Below are 22320 nucleotides of genomic sequence, written 5' to 3'. Positions count from 1 at the left end.
TATATGTGCATGAGTTTCGATGTATGTGTGGGCACATAAAAAAAAAACCGAAATAGTGATGGCAAGAGTCTTTTTTAATTACGGCCAAACATAACTGATAGAAGTGTGCATGATTTACAACATACATATAAGCATACTGGCCGCCGTGGTGAGTGGTTAGCGTCGCAGACTGATGGCTGGGAGGATGTGGGTTCGAATCCCACCAGAGGTGGATATTTTGGCCTGCAGCTGGCTCCTACCCAGAGTTGAGTGTGCTATTGGCTTAAATGGGTAGACTGAGACCACATAGTCAAGTATCATCCACTTCATGGATGTGTCTTTGGGTGTCTTGCTCTAATTTCCTGACCAACACTGCGAGTGTCTGTATCTCTCGGGCCTGGTTGACGCTGGGATATCATTATGACAGGAAGCGTAGAGTACAGCCTTGTCACGTAGTCCCAGACTAAATGGACCTCCATAGCAGCATCGCATCACAATCATCGTTGTCGTCCTCCTCCTCCATCATCAATATGAAAAAAGCCCCAATTTATGTGGCCTTTCATGCCCTGTTCTGATGGTGACCTGTTTCAATACCCCTCCACTTTTGCGCTTGGGGTGAGTCTTGTGGTGAGTCTCGTCTCCACTCTGGGGGAGACGCTCACTCAGTCTGGCTTCGTGACTGAGCCATTATTGTCATTAGTAGGGGCTTAGTAGGTGGCGTCCTAAATATGTTAAATCAGAACAGACACTGCCAAACACCATGAAGTGACTCAGCAGCAGTGCAGGGTCTCCTCTGGTGTGTGGCCTCCTGACGACCCAACATCAATGGTTCCCTGTGGACTGCCGGCTCTGAGACTGTGGCAGATGAACCTGGGTGTGGCTGTGTATGGGGGACTCAGAATGAGTGGTGTGGGAGTAATGCCACTGAAACGGTGCAGATGATGGAGCAGCAACAAAACAAAACAAAACAAAAAAACCCAACATACATATGAACATGTGCAATAGAATTTAGATTATGATAACAATAAATCAATAATTAACTGAATTTAAAAAGTGCCTAATCTCTGTACAAGTTTTAAAAAATCTGAGCACATCCTCAAGAACAGTCATGTACGACAGTACAGACACTTGCACATGTAGTAACTCATGCACAGACACACACACACAGTATGATTTTTCTTTTAAGTTATTTTCTTGAATTAAATGTGGACATTCCTAAATCCACATAGAAATCCCAACTAAGGCAAGAACAGATCTCCGCACATAACCCGCCATACAGGTGTTGTTAAGATTTCAACTTTGTGTGACAGACCTCGCATCCTCTTGTGATGAAAGTCTGATGCACTGTCCACTTCAACAATCATGCCCATTGAGGGGCTCATTGATATTCCCACTGAAGCAACTCAGAGCTGAGGAAATGTGGGAAACTGTCTCCCATTGTTTGTCAAGAACACCACTCGACTGGTAGACAGGACAGGAAAGGGACAGAGGGAAATCACTCGGGGGAAATCACTTTCCTCACAGATCTGCAGCTGGAGATGTATCGGATGTAGGTCTCACCGAGAGGTGATATTGACAGGATACTACATGTCATCCTGGGTGAAGAGGAAGAAAGGCTGATTGTTCACTAGCTGTGGGACTGCATCAGTAGTGTTGATGTTGACATGTGTACAGTTAGTTTTGATAAGAAGAGTTTGCTGGGTGTTTGTGTGTGTGTGTGTGTGTGTTGTGTCTAATTGTGTGTGTGTGCGAGCATGCACGTGTATGCGTATGTGTGTGTGTGCACACACACTGTGTGTGTGTGTGTGTGTTTGTATCATTGTGTGTGTGTGTGTGTGTGTGTGTGTGTGTGTGAATGTGTGAGCTTTGTGATGTTCAGTGTTTGCGTGCATGTGTGCACACATGCATGTGAGTGTATGTATGCATGTGCATGTGATTTTAGGTTGGTGTGGGTGTGAAAAAGGAATTGTTGATAGAAGTATAACCTACACTAATTTCTATTTTATGCTGTGTGTTGTTGTTGCAGGTGTTGCTGAGTGTGGTGTTTATACTGTGTGTGTTGGCGTTGCGGGTGTTGCTGTGTGTGGTGTTTATGTTGGTGTTGCAGTTGTTGCTGAGTGTGGTGTTTATGCTGTGTGTTGTTGTTACAGGTGTTGTTATGTGTGGTTTTATGCTGTGTGGTGTTGTTGCAGGTTTTGCTGAGTATGGTTTTATGCTGAGTGTTGTTGTTGCAGGTGTTGCTGAGTGTGGTTTTATGCTGTGTGTTGTTGCAGGTGCTGCTGACTTGCGTTTATGCTGTGTGTGTTGGCGTTGGAAGTGTCGCTGTGTGTTGGTGTTGCAGAGTGTAATGTTTATGCTGTGTGTTGTTGTTGCAAGTGTTGCTGAGTGTGGTTTTATGCTGTGTGTTGTCGTTGCAGGTGTTGCTGACTAGTGTTTATGCTGTGTGTGTTGGTGTTGCTGTGTGTGGTGTTTATGTTGTCGTTGCAGGTGTTGCTGACTAGTGTTTATGGTGTGTGTGTTGGCATTGGAAGTGTTGCTGTGTGTCTTGTTTATGCTGTATGTTAGTGTTGCAAGTGTTGCTGTGTGGTGTTTGTGCTATGTGTGTTGGCGTTGCAAGTGTTGTTGTATGTAGTATTTATGCTGTGTGTGCTGGCGTTGCAAGGATGGCTGAGTGTGGTGTTTATGCGGTGTGTGTGTGTGTGTTGGTGTTGCAGGTGTTGCCGAGAGTGGTGTTTGTGCTCTGTGTGTTGGTGTTGCAGGTGTTGTGGAGTGTGGTGTTTATGCTGTGCGTGGGTGTTGCTGAGAGTGGTGTTCATGCTGTGCATGTTGGCGTTGCAGGTGTTGCTGACAAATGTTTATGCTGTGTGTGGTGGCTGTACAGGTGTTGCTGAGAGTGGTGTTTATGCTGTGCATGTTGGTGTTGCAGGTATTGCTGACAAGTGTTTATGCTGCGTGTTGCTGTGTGTGTTAGTGTTCCATGTGTTGCTGCATGTGGTGTTAATGCTGTGTGTGTTGGCATTACAGGTGTTGCTGAGTGTGGTGTGGCAGGGGAACCAGCTGGCAGCAGCCTACTATGACCTGGACTGTCCACAGGTGTTCTTCATGGCTGACCAGCCTGAGGTGGAGGACTTTGTCCTTTTGCAGCAGAGTAAGGACTGACTGTGTGTTCGTGTGTTTGTGTGTGTGTGTGTGTGTGTGTGTTGTTTGTGTGTGTGTGTGCATGCATGTCTCTTAGTCTTTCTGTCTGTTTTGTTCTTTCTCTCTCTCTCTGTCTCTCTCTCTCACTGCCTGTATTTTCCTTTTACCAAACTTACTTATCTAGCTATTTAGTTATTTCACCCACCTCCTTGACTGTTTATATGTGCCCATGGCCAAAAAACTTTAAAACATGTAATTTCTCTCTGTCTGTCTGTCTTTCTCCTCTGTCTCTTTCTCTTTCTCTCTCTCTCTCTCTCTCCTCTATCACTGTCTCTCTCTCTTTGGCTTGGTCTCTCTCATGCCCCCCCCCCCTCTCTTTCTCCTCCACCTCGGTCTCTCTCTCTCTATGACTCTGTCTTTGTTTCTATCATCTCTCTCTCTCTCTGTCTCTCTCTCTCTGTCTTTATCCCCTTTCTCTCTGAGTGCCTCTTTTTATGTCTTTTATTGTTGTCTTTTTGCAGCATTGTAACAGCATTGGCTTTTTTTTCTTTTTCTTCCATCTCTTTTTCTCTTGTGTCTCAAATCCCTCTTTCTTCTCTGTTCCGTCTTTATCCTCTCTATCCTTGTCTCTACTCTTATTCAAGTTATTGTGTTCTTTCACTCTCTCCATCTCTGGTGTGTGTGTGTGTGTGTGTGTGTGTGTGTGTGTGTGTGTGTGTGTGTGTGTGCATACAGTGTGTGTTCAGGTTTGCAACTGCATCTGAGCAATAATGCAAAATATCTATTCCTTTTTGTTTTTAGTTGTTAGGCAAGTTGAACCATCGGCAATCATCTTGAGCTCCAAACAGGATGAACGTCTCTTGAAAGTTCTTAAAAAATCCAGTAAGTATATTGTATAATGTTTGATAAGTTTCCTATCATTCTGACTTACGTACTGATTTCCACCCTTACACCATGATATGCTGATACCAGGATCAAGCCCAGCACCCTTTGATTTAAAGACCAACGCTCTAACCACTTAACTATAGCATTTGTCTGGTGTGTTATGTTTATGCTGTTTCAAAATGGTTTGATGATGATAACAGTGGTAATGAAAGAACAACAACAATGAACAGTTATTCAGCTTATTGTGCTCTGATTGTAAATCACAAAGTGCTGTCCTTTCTGGAAGATTAATCTGATTAACAAAACCAAGCGCTGAAATCGACCGGGTTTGAGAAATCAGTTTGTGTTGGTCATATGGTTCATTTCTTTTGTTTGCCTGCATTTGTCGGCTGGAATTCCTTTGTTCACTTATATCAGTGAGTGGGTTTTTCGTGTATGACCATTTTTCCCTGCTGTACAGGCAGCCATGCTCCTTCAAGGTGTACTATTCATTAAATCACAGTGTTGTCACTTGAGGAGAGGACAGCTGGCAGCCATCTGGTCACTGCTGTTAAAGAACTGCATGAACCATTATTGGAAGGGAGATCACTGACCTCAGGAAGATGGACTGATACAGATATTTGAGATTTTATAGAAATTTCTTCCCAAGACCTTCGAACAGACTGAAGATGGAAGGTGTTATGTGACATTTGGGTCCCCAAGAGCAGAGAACTTCAGGACTGCACTTTCTAGCACCTTAATACAGCTAGATGTGCCTGTGTGGGAATGAATTCATGTCACTTGTTTAATTCTTTAACATTTGTGTGATGCTGCTCACCTCATTTACATCTGGTTCTGTGTTGTTTGAAATGGTAATATATGGACACAGATGAAAGTCTACACACGAACAAAACATCCATACCGTCCACACATATTTTTATAACTTAAACATGACTCTTGTTGTTTCAGCATAACATGACTGTGTGTCGAATTTTTACCACTGCCATAATGTGTATTCTCTGACACATTCTCAGCATCTCAAGTTAAGATGGGGCACCAGAAAGTGTTGTGGGTGTCTGTGTTTTCCACTAATTGAACTGCAAATTTATTACAGACTTTTAACTAAAAGGAACACCTGCCACTATTCTGATGATGGTAGGCGCTTAATAAACATAGGCTCATTTTCACAACAGGCTGCCTACATAGGTAGAGCCAACTGACAGCTGTCATTGGGGTGCTCATTATTCGTTTCATATGTCATTAAATCGGGTTTCAGTCATGCATACATACACACTCATACAGACATGTAACATTTTATTACCTTTTTTTCAAAATTATTTACTCTGCCATGTCAGCAGCCAAACTCTGTTTTCGTGGGAGTGCATGCTGGGTATGTTCTTGTTTCCATAACCGACTGAATACTGACATGGATTACAGGATCTTTAATGTGCGTATTTGATCTTCTGTGTTCTGATGGAGTTACGTGGTCCAGGCATTTCAGGGATGGCAGATCACACTCTTCCACAGTAGGCTTTATCAACAAGGTCATTGCAGGGCATCTATTGATGGCAGTGACACAGGTTCCAAACGTGAAGTAGAAGAATTATGCACAGATGGTTACCAAGACAATGGATAACTGATATTAAAATGAATTTTGTGTATGTGATAAGAGTGAAAAGAACAGGGGTGAGAAAAAGAGAATGAGAATAAAATGATTTTGTTTCAACAGCAGCAGTCAGTAATGGCCCTGATTCAAGCAGTGAAGAGGAGGGTGAACACAAACTGGTGTTTCTTCCCAGCAGTGATTTTGGTCAGTAATTGTGTGTGTGTTTGTGTGTGAGTGTTGCGTATGTATGTGTGTATGTATCATTGTATGTGTATGTATTCATGTGTCTGTGTCAATGTGTACATGTACCAGTGTGCGTTTGTGTGTGTGTGTTCAGCTTACATTATTGATGTGTGTTCTGATGTGTGTTTGCATATTATTATATTGTTAATGCTCTTTCTCTGTTTCCATTTTCCTTCTTCTCCCCAGTCTTGTTATCCCTGTATTGTATTGTATTACATTCCATCATAATAGATATCTTGTGAAATTCAGGCTGCTCTCCCTTTGGAAAGTGTGTTGCCTAAGTGCAGTACCACCATATTTAATTTTTTTTCTATCTGCAAGTGCAAGTGGAATTTATTTTTTCTTAACTGTCAACAGAATTTCCCAGTGACAACTGTATTGTTGCTGTTGTTTGGTTGTTGTTTTTTTTATGTGTGTATAAAGTGCATGCTGCACACAGGACCTCAGTTTATGATCCTGTGTGAATGACAAGCACACAGACAACCAGTTAGGGTCTGTTGGAGGAGAGTAAGAATCCTGCTCTCAATAAGGGATTCAAAACCGTGACACTCACTTTCTAGTCAGGCACATTACTACTGGGTCACCACTGTACATAACACATACAGTTGACTGAAACTTGACAGAATGACACAGGAAACAAATGACGAATACTTAAAGATGGCTCTACCCATGTAGGCAGCCTGTTATGCAAATGACTCAAGCATTGGTAAAGAGCATAGAGTTTGGTTTCTGACTGAAGATAGGCGCTGTGTAAGTTTCAGTGATGATGGTGATGATGGTGGTGATGATAGTGGTCATGTTAATAAAGTGACTGGAGACTGCCTACAGACCTGGGGGCTTCTTCTTCTTCTTTGCTGGACTGTGACTCCCTCGTTCACTCATATACACAATTGTGCTTTTACCCCACCATGTAGGCAGTCATACTACATTTTCAAGGGGGTGCATGCTGGGTATGTTCTTGTTTCCATAACCCACCGAGCGCTGACATGGATTAGGGGATCTTTAACGTGTGTATTTTATCTTCTGCATGCATATGCCACTACTGATAATGATGATAATAACATTAACAACAAGAACAGCAATAATAATAATGATAATAATATTGATAATGATGATAATAATAAAGTGACAGGAGACTTTGCCCACAGACGTGGGGGCCAGCAAGAGACGGATCCTGGCAGTGCCCCTGCCGGCTCTGCCCAGCCACAGCACAGAGACAGAGCGTGTCCTCCACTTCTCCTCCCTCCTCCCCTTCCACAGCATCTGTGTGGTAAGGATGACGACTGTTCTTAGGGGTGGGGTTGTCTTTTGTGTGTGGGAGTGTGTGTGTGGGGGGGATGTGTGTGTGTATGTGTATGTGTATGTGTGTGTGTGTGTGTGTGTGTGTACATTATCTTGTTTGTGTGTGTGTTTGTGTGTGTGTATGAGTGTGTGTATGAGTGTGTGTATGAGTGTGTACTGCTGTAATGCTATATATTTCTTCTTTGTTCGTGAGCTGCAACGTTCACTTGAATGTACATGAGTGAGCTTTTACATGTGTGACCGTTTTTTTTTTACCCTGCCTTGTAGACAGCCATACTCCGTTTTCAGGGTAGAAATATTTCCCTTCATGTAGGTTGTGGACTGGAAGCCTATGGTTGTTGAATTATAACAGTTTAGAAGCAGTTGTGGCCTCTTATCCATGCAACTCTTGTGGGAGACACCGACCTGATTTCAGCCCTCCTTACCCTTAGTACCCCTACACCTTGTCAGGACTTAATCTGCATCAGAACCACTGTTCAGAGGTAGATAGATATGGTGCATCATCAGCAACAATGTCATAAGTATCATCATCAGTACATCTCTCACTTTTTTGAACAAGTGTTTTCCATCAGGGTCATCCTGTTCTTCTGCTGATGAGAGATTCTTATGTTTTACCAAATTCAACAGAAACACAGTAGGAAAGCTTTCATTTTTTCACCTGTGCAAACCTGGAATTTGCTGCAATTTTCAGTCCATCACAGTCCCTCACTCACATCCTGAACACATTCGTTTTCAAATAGCATCTACATATAGTTAGGGCACTCCAGTCTGTAATCTGTATTCTTTGGATCCACATCTGTTTCTTTAATGCATGTGAATGCCTGTGTGTGTGTGTGCGTGTGTGTGTGTGTGCAGTGTCTGCATGTGTGTGTGTGTGTGTGTGTGTGTGTGTGCGTGTGTGTGTGTGCAGTGTCTGCATTGTATGTGTGTTTATGTGTGTGTGTTATCTTGTGTGGCTTGTACCATACTAACACATTATTATAAAGCATTTTGAGATGTTAAAAAATGCCATATAAATGTGGCTTTGTTATTTTCTTCTTCTTCTTCTATTCTTATTATTATTGTTGTGTGTGGTTTGAACATCACTCAAACATCTTAAAAGATGTGGAGATGATTATAAGCGCCGTGCAAGTGTAGTTTTGTTGTTGTCTTTGTATTGTTATTCTCATATTATTATCATTATTGTTATAATAATAATGATAATAATGGTACTTATATAGCGCTGAATCTTATGCATAGACAAATCTAAGCGCTTTCGCACCAGTCATTCTCACGCACGCATAACTCTAAAACTGGAGAAACTAAAGACAAGGAAGAGGCAGGGAAGGGGGGCTATTTTGGGAAGAGGTGGGTTTTAAGGCCACACTTGAAAGAGCTGAGTGTGGAGACTTGACGAAGCGAAAGAGGAAGTTCATTCCAATTGAAAGGTCCAGAGACAGAGAAAGAATGGCAGCCAACAGTCGAGAGTTTGAATCTGGGTATGCGTAAATGGAGTGGATCCGAAGCTGATCGTAGTGAGCGAGATGGAGTGTAGAGTTGAAGGCAGCCACAGAGATAGGATGGGGCTGATTTGTGAATACATTTGTAGCATAGAGTGCTGATCTTGTACTTTATTCGGTGTGAGACAGGGAGCCAGTTATGCGTGGTTTGTGCCTGACTGAAGTATTTGAAAAAGACTTGGAGATGTTTAACTCACTCCGGACGAAAGGCCCTGTCGGGGCTGTACTGTTTAAAACTGTTTGAGACGAAGGGCCCTGATCAGGGCCTTTGATAGTTTTGATGAATTTTTGGAGTGGCACCTAATTTCCATAATGACATTATGAGCTAAGAACATCTTAACTGACCTTCCCACTCTCCACTGCAACCAATGAATACAGTGTGTGTTGCTGTGCTAGCGAGCAGGAGAGTTATTTTCACCGTGACTGGTTCACTTGAACAGTTTAACCATTCTGCCACCTTCCTCCTCTTGAACAGTGCGTGTCAACAATGACGACTGACCCAGTTTTGTTTCAGTCACAAGGCAGACAACAGAATTAGATGAAGGGCTCCTTTCATGGCAAAATAATGTTCTGAATTTAATCTGTTTCAAACTCTTTGTGCTTTCCTGGATTCGTTTACAAGTCTGTGCATTCCTGGATTCGTTTACAAGTCATCAGTGTGTGCCAATTTCGAGCAAAAATATGGATACTTTTATCATCTATTTCTGTGATTTCATAAGAAGGGAGGAAGTTATATATTTTGTCCTAACTAACTTGTTATGTTACTATCAGTTTTGAAGTTTTCACTTTATAAATTCTGAAATTTGTTTTTTGGCAATTTCATTCCTTACCCATACAAATGGTTATCTGTGGGGAAAGTCAGGGGAGCTAACTGGCAGTACTAAGTGAGTTAAAAGCTCAGTTTCAGTGTGCTGCTATTATTATTATTGCTATTATTAATGTGAAAAATGTTATGAACAACACAATCCATTACAGGTGAAGGCCATAGGAGGACTGCTGAAGTACCTAGACCAAGCCAGGGTGGGGGTGGAACTGGAGGAGGCATCAGTTAGAGTGCCGGTCCTTGGCTTCAAGGCTTTCACTGCGTATGTGTGGGAGGGGGCCTGCCTTCTTTCTGCTTCTGTGCTTGAGGGTGGTAACTCCCGCATTCACTTGTATTTATGTACAAGTGGGCTTTTATGCTTGTGATAGATTTTACTCTGTTATGTAGGCAGCAACACTGTTTTGAGGGGTGTGCATGCTGGGTATGTATACATTTCCGTGACCCACTGAATGCTGGATCACAGGATCTTTGGCATGTGTGTTTGATATCCTGCATGTGCATACACACGTAGGGGGTTCAGGCACTGACAGGTCTGTATATCTGTTGGCCTGGAAGATCAGAAAAATCTCCACAATTTACCCACCATGTGTTGTGACTGGGATCCAAACCCAGAACCCTTAGATTGAAAATCCAACACTTAAGCCTCTTAGCTGTTATGCCCCTGTGTGGGCCTTTCTTCAAGGCTTCCACTGTATGTCCGTGAGATAACTTAGAAATGGAAGTCAAATACAATCACATTTTGGGGGTTATAGGATCCACTACATGTGTTAGTATTCTGAATTTAAGAGATTTACTTAAATGTTATATTCATGTTGCAGATCAGCTTCATATCACAGTGTCACTTTCGCCACGGCAGATGTTAATTATTTCATGTCGTTATGGTTGTCTGCTCTTTGCAACTATTGTTCTGATTTTGGCTAATATATTTCAGTGGGGGTGGGGGGAGATATGTTTGTGTTTGTGCATGCATGCATGTTTGTGTGTGTGTGTGTGTGTGTGTGTGTGTATGTGTGTGTGAGTGCATATGAGCATGTATGTGCAAGTGTTATTTTTCTTTTGTTCGTGCAAACAGAATACATTTTGGTCAAGCCATTATTTCCCATTGACAAACAGAATTGTTTTGTAGCCAGGCGTCTCTCTCTCTCTCTCTCTCTCTCTCTCTCTCTCTCTCTCTCTCTGTCTCTGTCTCTGTCTCTCTTCTTTTTTTTTCATCCCACTGTATCATGTGTGCAGTGAGGACCAGATCATCATGGACAACACCACCTACAGGTACAGTCTGCTGATCCACATGGAAACACTGTCTGTCTCTTTCCTCCACTTTGTAGTGTGATGTTGAAATTAATATGTGTAAGTATGTGGACTTTGTTGTTTTTTTTTGTTTGTTTTGTTTTATCAGATCAGTGAAAGTGAAAAGATAGTATTAGTAAAAAAACAAACAAACAAAAAAACCAAAAAAACAAAAACAAAAAAAACAAAAACCAGACATGAAAACAGTAGAACAGTAGATAATGAAAAATACAAATAAGAAAAAAAAAGAACTGATCAATGAATGAAAAAATATTTAATGCATAGGCATGACCACATATGCATGTGCAAACACACACACACACACACACACACACACACACACACACACCACAAGACACAACACATGCACATGTACAGGGCACCCCCAACATTCTTGCTGATGACAGTGTGTTGTATTGCGCTGTACAGTGCTCTACAGATCTTTCACAAAGAGGCCCACCCCTCTGTGTACAAGTTTGGAACATCCTGCAGCTCCAAGGAAGGTCTGAGTCTGTTTGGTGAGTGAGGGATGGAAAGGTGGATGATGTGAATGGAGCATGGTGGAGGATTATACTTGACTGAATGAGGCATGGTGGAGGATTATACATGACTGAATGAGGCATGGTGATGGATTATACATGACTGAATGAGGTGTGGTGATGGATTATACATGACTGAATGAGGCGTGGTGATGGATTATACATGACTGAATGAGGTGTGGTGATGGATTATATATGACTGAATGAGGCATGGTGATGGATTATACGTGACTGAATGGGGCGTGGTGATGAATTATACATGACTGAATGAGGCGTGGTGATGGATTATACATGACTGAATGAGGCGTGGGTTGATGGATTATACGTGACTGAATGGGGCGTGGTGATGGATTATACATGACTGAATGAGGCATGGTGATGGATTATACATGACTGAATGAGGCATGGTGATGGATTATACATGACTGAATGAGGCATGGTGATCGATTATACATGACTGATTGGGACATGGTGGAACATTATACATGACTGAATGAGGCGTGGTGATGGATTATACATGACTGATGAGGCATGGTGATGGATTATACATGACTGAATGAGGCATGGTGATGGATTATACATGACTGAATGAGGCATGGTGATGGATTATACATGACTGAATGAGGCATGGTGATGGATTATACATGACTGAATGAGGCGTGGGTTGATGGATTATACATGACTGAATGGGGCGTGGTGATGGATTATACATGACTGAATGAGGCATGGTGACGGATTATACATGACTGAATGAGGCATGGTGATGGATTATACATGACTGAATGAGGCATGGTGATGGATTATACATGACTGAATCAGGCATGGTGATGGATTATACATGACTGAATGAGGCATGGTGATAGATTATACATGACTGACTGGGACATGGTGGAACATTATACATGACTGCTAAAAGTGGGTGTTGTGGAATGTGTACAAGGAGTGTGTGAGTATGCATGTGTCAGTGTGTGTGAGTGAGCATTTGTGTTTATGTGTATGTATATATGTGGATGGGTGTATATGTGAGTATGCTTGTGTGTGTGTGTGTGTGTGTGTGTGTGTTGGTGTGCATATGCTTGGACAGGTGAGATGGTGAGTGGGTGAAGGTTTTTGAGTATGCGTTAAGAAATCTGAATGTACAGGTAAACATGGACATGACAATGAAATCAGTGTGGTTTCTTTCCCGATGTGCAGGGATACTGAACAGATGTAAATCACAGATTGGCAGCAAGAAGTTGAGGTATGGCAAGATGTACTGAGCTGCTTATGTTGCTTGTGTGAGAGTGCCTGCACATTATGTGACGAGCAGTTAACACCTGTGTGGGTGTGATTGATTCTGGTATGGGTGTGGGTGTGATTAACAACAGTGTGTGTGTGTGTGTGTGTGTGTGTGTGTGTGTGTGTGTGTGTGTGTGTGTGTGTGATTAACACCAGTGTGTATGTATGTGTGTGTGTGTATGATTAACACCACTGTGTATCGGTGTGTGTGTAAATTTGATTAACACTGGTGTGGGTGAGGTTAACACTGGTGTTGATGTTTTTACTGGTGTGTGTTTGCTCCTGGTGTGAGTGTGTTTACACTGGTGTGGATGTGGTGTGTGACTGTCAGGCTGTGGTTCCTGAGGCCCCTGAAGGACCTAAAGACCCTCGGTCAGCGCCTGGACACCATCTCCTTCCTGACCCAGAGCCACAACGCTGAGGTGCTGTCCTCCCTGCAGTCCTGCCTCAAACACATCAAGAATGTCGCTGTCAGTATCTGGGGTTTTGTCGTTCTGTACTTTAGGATGTATTGTTTTACATACTGTGTTCAACTTGAAGTCACAAAACAGCATTAAGAGCATTGCAGGTCAGTCATTGAACTTTACTCTTTTTCTACTGTTTTTCTTTAAGGCTTGTTTCCACACTTCAAGACTGTTGCTGTCAGTATCTGGGATTTACTATTTTATGAACTGTTTCACTTTAAGACTTGTGTTCAGATTGCTAACTGGATCAAGAAGACAACAAGAATGTTGTGGTCAGTACCTGAGCTTTTCTTCTCTTTGTGCGCTGTAGGAATTATAGCTTTCAGATTGTCATTAAACACATCAAGAATGCTGATGTCAGTATCAGAACTTTACTCTTTATGCACTATGTACAATATAATACAATACAATACAAGTTAGTGTTCATCACTAAACACATCAAGAACACCTCAAGCACATCGCAATCAGTATCTGAACTTTATAATATATACTATTTCTTTTAAAGGTTTCTCAAAATTGGCACAGTCAGTATTTAAGCTTCACTCCTTTTGTACAGAATCTTTCAAATACATTTGGAACATCACTGTCGGTCACCAAGCTTTGTCTTTTTGAACTGTATCTTTTTTCAGGCTTGTGTTTAAGTCTTTTAAGCATTTCAGACATGCACTTTGCATGAATTTATGGTGGCTGTGCCTCAGACCAGTTCACAGGATTACTTTGTACTAAGTCTTCATAGGGGATCTGCTTCATTCACTAGTGTTTCAGTTCTCAGTTGGCCAGAGAGATTTGCACAGTCTGACAGGGCCCCACTAAATCACCACAACGTCATTCAAGTTGAAAAGATTGAAGTCTGAGAAAGAAGTGTTGGTTTCTATCCAAACGAATATGACCATCTGCAAACATTTATATGGAATGTCCAAATGGTGGAATGGTACAATCAATACATACAAGTAGCAGTCACAGAATTTTTTATTTTTTTATTTTTTTAAAGATTAAAACGGAGTTGTTGATGGGATTTTCTTTGGCGTATTGTCAAGTGTTAATTATGCAAACTGGTCCTGAGTATATGAGTCAATTTTCAAAATTGAAAGAGTGAAGTATATCACTTTTATACAAACTATACTGCTTTTTTCCAGTCTGTCATAGTCTCACTAATATCATTAGAAACAAATCTAAAAAGATATCATCTCAAGTAGTCTTAGCATAATCAAGGCACTCCTTTCCAGTTGTATTTTATGGATCTACATCTTTATCTTTCCATGTGTGTGGTGTATGTGTGTGTGTTCTTGTGTGTGTTCTTTGTGTATTGTGTCTGACATATGTGTTATTGTAAAAGCATTTCAAGATGTTTTGAAAGTGCTCTATGAATATACTATTGTCAGTATTATTATTACTATATTATGAGCTTCTGTTTTGTGTGTGCAGCGGATTTTGGCACGAATGATAGAGGCACAGGCAATGCCTTCAGACTGGATGGCGCTGTACAAGGTGAGGCATTCTTCTTTTTCGTTCATGGGCTGTGACTCACACATTCATTTATGTGCATGAGTCGGCTCTGTTGTGAATGACCATTTTTATCCCCACCATGTTAGCTGTCATACTCTGTTTTTTTGGGGGTACATACTGAGTTTTTTTTTTTTTCCAGAACCCACCAAACACTGTGAGACATGGGTTACAGGACCTTTAACATGCATATTTGATCTTCTGCATGCATGAAGGGGGTACAGGCACTAGCAGGTTTGCATATATCTTGACCTGGGAGATCAGAAAAATCTCCACTTTTACCAACCAAGTGCTGTGATTGGGATTTGAACATGGGACCCTCAGATTGAAAATATAACACTGAAACCATTCAGCTGTTGCATCAGTCAAAGTGAGGCATTGAATGCTGAGATTGCATGGAATGTTCCTCTACTCCTTTGTGTCTTTCAGAATATAACTGAATGCTGTTTTTTGTTAGTTTAGCTTGTTTTAATGTGAGTCATTGCAATCCTTTAAAAACCTTCTCACAGACAAACACATGTGTACATGCATGAAGGATTATGCTTGTTCATACTTGGTGTTGTTGAAGTGGTTGTGGATCTCTTACAGACAGTGTACCATGCTCTGTGCATCGGACAGATCTGTCGTTCCCAGTCACACCAAGTGGACAGCTTTAGAAAGGTACTGTTGTGTGTTGGAAAGCAAGAGGAGTGACAAGACTGTTTACTTGAGGGTGATGGGAGTGTGTGTGTGTGAAAAAGAGTGGATGATTAAGGTGTTTGTGTATGAATGTGTTTATTGGACAGTAAGCAATATATGAATATATATATATATATATATATATATATATATATATATATATGGGGTTTTTTTGTCTTCTTTTTTATATAAGCGATATGTGAAAGGAACTGTGTGCAGGTTGCTGGCAAGTTTACATCTGATGATCTTCACAGGATTGCCAGTATTCTCAGCAAGACAGTGAGTGAAAACATGTTTCCCTCTGGTTTCATTTCACCGTTTCCTGTTTTGTCTGTTGCCGTTTTGTCTGTTGCCAAAACATGTTTCCCTCTGATTCCGTTTCACCCTTTCCCGTTTTGTTTGTTGCCGAGTCACCAATTCATGATTAACACCCCAGCCTGTTCTTCAGGCTACTGTCAGTGTCTTTTACTGAATTCATTCATATTTAACTTATTTAACATATCACAAAATCATATCTTACATATTTGCAGCTTGCATAGTTTCACCAGTTTCTTATCTACTATTCTGCTCTTTTATTGGCATTATTCCCATACACTTGTAACTGATGTTCAAATTCAAAGAACAAAAAAGTATATAAACACATGCACTCATATGCACATATTCAGTTATTCTCTCTCTTTAGCTCTCAGTTTCTTTCTCTAAGTCTCTCTGTCTCTCTTTCTCTCTCTCTGTCTCTCTCTTTCTCTCTCTCCGTCTCCCTCACAAATTATCATTCTCTTATCCATTGATATGCGCTTTCACAGACACACACTCATGAACTCAAAACATCACTCTTAGGAGGTTATCCCTGTCTTCACATGTGGAGGAAGAGCATCAAATAATGACACTGTCACACACAAAGACACTTTCGCACACTTATACAAATGACCGTATGAAATGTTTACTCAGTGATGACTCACACACACAAAGACACATTCACACACTTACACAAATGACCGTATGAAACGTTTACTCAGTGATGACTCACACACACAAAGACACATTCACACACTTACACAAATGACCGTATGAAACGTTTACTCAGTGATGACTCACACACACAAAGACACAATCACGCACTTACACAAATGACCGTATGAAACGTTTACTCAGTGATGACTCACACACACAAAGACACATGCACACAATTTTAAAAATGAGCACATGATACGTTTACTCAGTGATAACTCACACACTCACAGACACATGCACACACTTTTACAAGTGATCATATGAAACGTTTACTCAGTGATGACACACACACACAAAGACACAAACGCACACTTTAACAAATGAGCACATGAAACATTTACTGAATGATAACTTACACGCACAAAGACACATACGCACACTTTTACAAATGAGCAAATCAAACATTTGCTCAGCGATAACTTTTCATGATGCGTACAGACTTTGTGCACATTGTATACAGAGGTCACTGAGACAGGTAGTGTATGTGAAGTGATGTGTACTTCTGCAGGTGGACTTTGATGCCTCCACTGCCAACAACCGCTTCATGGTCAAGGCAGGGCTGGATGACAAGCTGGATGAAAGTGAGCAATGCTTGTGCACCACACAAAACAAAGGAATAAATAATGAATAACGAACAAAGGAAAGGAATGCTAACTCTTTCACTGCCATAGGCAACTTTAGTCAACTAGACAGTTCACTTCCACAGGTAACTTTTGTCCACATCAAAGAGTCATGTCAAACAGACTGTTTTTCACACAGTAACAAAGCTTGACAGCTGCAGCCAACTTTCAACAGGAAATTGCAACAGTTGCTTATCCTGTGCAACATGAATTGGACCAGTATACCACCCTTGACCGAGTTTAGGTCAACAAGTCCACAGGTGCTATTCCTGTGCAGCATGAATTGGACCAGTATACCACCCTTGACCGAGTTTAGGTCAACAAGTCCACAGGTGCTATTCCTGTGCAGCATGAATTGGACCAGTATACCACCCTTGACCGAGTTTAGGTCAACAAGTCCACAGGTGCTATTCCTGTGCAACATGAATTGGACCAGTATACCACCCTTGACCGAGTTTAGGTCAACAAGTCCACAGGTGCTATTCCTGTGCAACATGAATTGGACCAGTATACCACCCTTGACCAAGTTTAGGTCAACAAGTCCACAGGTGCTCTTCCTGTGCAACATGAATTGGACCAGTATACCACCCTTGACCGAGTTTAGGTCAACAAGTCCATAGGTGCTATTCCTGTGCAACATGAATTGGACCAGTATACCACCCTTGACCGAGTTTAGGTGATCAAGTCCACAGGTGCTATTCCTGTGCAGCATGAATTGGACCAGTGTACCACCCTTGACCGAGTTTAGGTCAACAAGTCCACAGGTGCTATTCCTGTGCAACATGAATTGGACCAGTGTACCACCCATGACCGAGTTTAGGTCAACAAGTCCACAGGTGCTATTCCTGTGCAACATGAATTGGACCAGTGTACCACCCTTGACCGAGTTTAGGTCAACAAGTCCACAGGTGCTATTCCTGTGCAACATGAATTGGACCAGTATACCACCCTTGACCAAGTTTAGGTCAACAAGTCCACAGGTGCTATTCCTGTGCAACATGAATTGGACCAGTGTACCACCCTTGACCGAGTTTAGGTGATCAAGTTCACAGGTGCTATTCCTGTGCAACATGAATTGGACCAGTATACCACCCTTGACCGAGTTTAGGTCAACAAGTCCACGGTGGTGTTTTGACAAGAACTGAGTCATGTGACTGAGAGCATCGTTTCATTTATTTATTTATAGTCTGTTCATCTAAGATGATGATATTAGACTGAAAATAAATGATATTATTATTATCATTTGGATTATTATCATTTCTACCATAATGATGATTGTTAGTATTAATTAGAAATCGACATTTCTGTATATTTGAATGAAAAGGGGGGGCGGTTGAGGTGGAGGGGAGGGGTGGGTGGGGGTGGTGGCAAGGGGGAGGGGACTAAGAAAGGAAGAGAGAGACAGACAGACAGAGAGAGAGAGAGAACAGAATGTGGAAAAGATAGAGTACAAAATCTAAAATGGAGAGGGTGAGTGTCAGTGATTGGAGAAAGAAAAAACATCATATTGGAAGGGTGTGTGTGAGAGGCGGGACGGGGGAAGCAGGATTAGGACCAAAAAAAAGCAAAAAAAGTCAATAATCAAATATTGTATGTACTACTTCTATAGATTATTATTTGAAAAGAGGTTCATGTGGGGACCTACAATAAACAACCAACTGGACTATTTAACACATAGCTAGCTAACTTTGATAAAGAACAGTTTGAAATATATAACTTAAAAAAAAAAAAATGTTAACATTTGAAACTGGTAACACGTGTTTCGTAATTTCTGGAGGCAAAAAAGGTTTCATTACTAAACAGCGGGTTAAAATGTGCTCTACTGTTAAATGTCCCTTGCGAATGCATTCAATATTTTCACAATATTTTGTGTATGGGGCATATAGTAATAACCTAAATGCCATGCTCTTAACAGCCCTGACAGTGACTGAGAGCATTGCTTCTGAAACATTTTGTGCTGAGGAGAGCTTTTCACACAGAAACTTTGTGGCAAAAGAGTGAAAAGATTGTTGGTATATAATGGAAACACCTTGGGAGAACTGCTTCAGACGCTGGACTTGTGATCGTCACCAGTGTCCACCAGGGATCAGGGCTGGAGTCCCAGTTCTGGCATGGTGTTGTGACCTTTGGGAAAGGCGCTTTACCCTGATTTCCCTCGCTTCACCCAGGTGTGCATAGGTACCTGACTTCCTATACTGATCCCTAGACGCGATTGGGTGTGAATTCACTGCTATGATGGTTTATGAACCTTTAAACTAACTTTTTCAAATTTGTTATTTTACATTTTCTTTTAACTATGCAGGCATATATGCGAATAAGTTTGTGTATGTGTGGTCGTGTGTGTGGATGTTTGTACATGTGTGTGAGTGAGTGCTTGTTCATGCTTGTAAATAAGAAATCTATACATTTGTGTGCATGCGTGTGGACAGAGAAACGCCTCTACTTTGGCCTACCAGACCTGATGACCAAAGTTGCCAGGGAAGAATTGGCACAGCTGAAAGATGACGTCAAGTCCTGTAACGTCATCTACATGCCTCAGGTAAACACCTGTACACCTCATGTAAACATCTGCATGTTTCAGGTTAACATGTACAGGCCACAGGTGAATGTCTACATGCTTAAGGTAAACATATCTAAATGCCTCAGGTATTCATCAACATGCGTCAGGTAAACATCAACATGCCTCAGGTTCACATCTACAGGCCACAGGTAAACATCTGCATGCCTCAGGTAAACATCAACATGCTTCAGGTAAACATCTACATGCTAAACATCTACAGGCCTCAGGTTAAAATCTACAGGCATCAGGTAAACATCTACATGCCTCATGTAAACATCTACAGGCCACATTTTAACATCTGCAGGCCTCAGGTAAACATCTACATGCTAAACATCTACAGGCCACATTTATACATCTACAGGCCTCAGGTGAACAATTATAGGCCACAGGTAAACACCTCACATGGGCTTCGTTTTTAAACTAGCAGTATTGTAGCATGATTCATTTAGTCTACCAGAAGTGCTGCATCGCTATTCTTCTTAATGATTTTGTATGTTTCTTGAATTTGCTTCTGTGGTGTGTGTGTGTGTATGTACTTGTGTGTGTTTGTGTGTGAGACATACTGCCAGGGTTTTTTTTTTTTTTCTTTTCTTGTTTTTTTTTTTGCAGGTGGGCAATAGAATATGTTTGGCATTTCTATATGAGAATTTATTGGAACATTTTGAACGCAAGACAGAAGAACAGACACATGCATTGCATGCCTCAAACACAATTATATGACACCTGTTGAAAACAGGACTGCTATTTCAAAGACTTAACATGGTTCAAACAAGCCTCCTTGCTGCCTCCCGTTCTTTCTCCTTTCTTGTACTTGTGACAGTCACTCCATACAGCTCACTAGATGTCCCTCAAAAATGTTGACCATGGTGACATCAACGATACCAATCATTTCCGTGCTACATGCATCTTTTTCATTGACACTGAGTTGTCAAGTGATTAACCCCCTCACTGCTGCTGATGAGTGTGATGGTCAGTGAGGGGCTGTTGCCTGAGATTTTTCTTCTTCTGTCTTTGCGGGCTGCAGCTCCCACATTCACGTATGTACACACCTGGGCTTTTATGTGTATGACCATTTTTAGTTCTGCCATGTAGGCTGCCATACTCCATTTTTGGGGATGTGCATGCTGGGTATGTTCTTATTTCCATAACCCACCGAATGCTGACATGGATTACAGTACAGGATCTTTAATGTGAGTATTTGATCTTTTGCTTACATATACACTCGAAGGGGGTTCAGGCACTAGCAGGTCTGCACATTTGTCGACCTGGGAGATCGGAAAAATCTCCACCCTTTATCCACCATAGTGCCATTACCAAGATTTGAATCCAGGACCCTCAGATTGAAAGTCCAACACTTCAACCACTTTGCTGTTATGCCTGTCTGTGTTGCCTGAGATAAAGGTTACAGGCTAGGATGTCATGTACCATTCTGTTATTTGGACCCCACCTCTTGGTGTAACATTGGTTATGTTCAGTAAAATCAGTTACACAGGACATGGATCTTGCACTTCAAACTCATGCCGCACTGAAATGATTTCACAAAGGTTCAGCAGTCAAGGGGTTAAAATTTTGACTTCAGTGTTTGTATTGGGCACAACAGTTGAGTGGTTAAAGCATTCGACTTTCAGTTTGAGGGTCCTGGGTTCTGATCCTGGTCACAGTGCCTGGTGAGTAAAGGGTGGAGATTTTTCCAATCTACGGATCAGCATATATGCAGACATACTTGGACCTGAGCCCCCTTTATGTGTATATGCATACAGAAGAACAAATGTGCAGGTTAAAGACCCCATGATTCATGTCAGTGTTCGGTGGTTTATTGAAACAAGAACACACCCAGCATGCGCTCTCCCCCCCCCACCTCCCACCCCCACAGCACCCCTCCTCCCCACCTAAAACGGAGTATGACTGCTTACAGGAAGGGATGAAAATAGTCATACACATAAAACCCCACTCTTGTATAAGAGTGAACGTGGGAGTTACAGCCCATGAATGAAAAAGAAGAAGAATAGCAGTGTGTATTTACAGAGGGTCATTGTAGTCAAAGTATTGTTTAGCCATGCTCTGCTGTGTGTACAGATCTGCTACCTGCTGGCCATACCCAAACCAGAAGGCTCAGACACTGATGACTGGGAGATACCTGGAATGCAGTTCATGGTATGTCCAGGTCATATTCTTTTATTCTTGGTAAAATATGTATGGGTGTGTGTGGTGCTCCTCAGACACATAACCATGTATTCATTGCAAAAGAATGGGTAAGATGCAGAGAAAATATAAAAAGTGTCACTCATGAATGTTGTTCATATCCCTGAAGATGGTATGATTAAAGACAGCCACATTTGCAAAAAAAAAGTTTTACCGGTGGTGAACTTTGGAGTTCTAACTTCTAGTCCAGGAATTAAGAGAGAGGGAGTGAGAATGGTACATATGTACATACATTTATTCAGAAATGCCTGTTTTTAAATACTCAACTTGTTTATGATACACAAATACCAATTTGACTGGGTATATTTTTATACCATGGCATATCTGTATATCTGTTATCAGTGTTATCAGTTTATGTGTCTATCAGCCCTTCTATCTGTTTCCATTGACAGATACGAAAACACTTGGTACTCCTGGCAGATGTATCACATTTGTTCATTTCATATGTAGGGTGTGCCATTTTTAATTTTCCTTTTCGTAGAAAATACATCAGTTCATTTATTTATTTAGTAAATCATTTAATATTTATTTTGTTGTTTCCTTCTTTCTTTCTTTATTGCTGGTCATCCATATAGAAAATGAGAAAGAGAAACAATAGTGATTGAGTGAGTGAGTGAGAGAGAGAGAGTGAGAGGGAGTGAGAGAGAGAGAGAGAGAATGTGGATAGAATGGGGTTTAAAAAATAAATTTGTGTGGAGAGAGAGAGAGAGAACGAACGAACAAA

At 41.4% G+C, this 22320-nt stretch overlaps 1 protein-coding gene across 1 annotated transcript in view; it reads left to right on the top strand.

Moving 5' to 3' along the window:
* The first annotated feature begins 1827 nt into the window (after positions 1 to 1827).
* LOC143280516 (mutS protein homolog 5-like) overlaps positions 1828 to 22320 on the top strand; it is a 35660-nt gene continuing 15167 nt past the window's right edge. Inside the window, exons 1-15 of the mRNA XM_076585193.1 lie at positions 1828 to 3127; positions 3919 to 3999; positions 5711 to 5791; positions 6979 to 7100; positions 9607 to 9716; positions 10688 to 10723; positions 11171 to 11259; positions 12475 to 12520; positions 12890 to 13028; positions 14448 to 14510; positions 15114 to 15185; positions 15423 to 15482; positions 16723 to 16795; positions 19264 to 19373; positions 21471 to 21548. Coding sequence (XP_076441308.1) covers positions 2617 to 3127; positions 3919 to 3999; positions 5711 to 5791; positions 6979 to 7100; positions 9607 to 9716; positions 10688 to 10723; positions 11171 to 11259; positions 12475 to 12520; positions 12890 to 13028; positions 14448 to 14510; positions 15114 to 15185; positions 15423 to 15482; positions 16723 to 16795; positions 19264 to 19373; positions 21471 to 21548 — 1671 coding nt within the window. The 5' untranslated portion in view covers positions 1828 to 2616. The remainder of the gene's footprint in view (positions 3128 to 3918; positions 4000 to 5710; positions 5792 to 6978; positions 7101 to 9606; positions 9717 to 10687; positions 10724 to 11170; positions 11260 to 12474; positions 12521 to 12889; positions 13029 to 14447; positions 14511 to 15113; positions 15186 to 15422; positions 15483 to 16722; positions 16796 to 19263; positions 19374 to 21470; positions 21549 to 22320) is intronic.

The sequence above is a fragment of the Babylonia areolata genome, chromosome 3, assembly GCF_041734735.1.
Source record: "Babylonia areolata isolate BAREFJ2019XMU chromosome 3, ASM4173473v1, whole genome shotgun sequence".
Classification (NCBI taxonomy): domain Eukaryota; kingdom Metazoa; phylum Mollusca; class Gastropoda; order Neogastropoda; family Buccinidae; genus Babylonia; species Babylonia areolata.
This window is presented reverse-complemented; position numbering and strand designations above follow the sequence as displayed.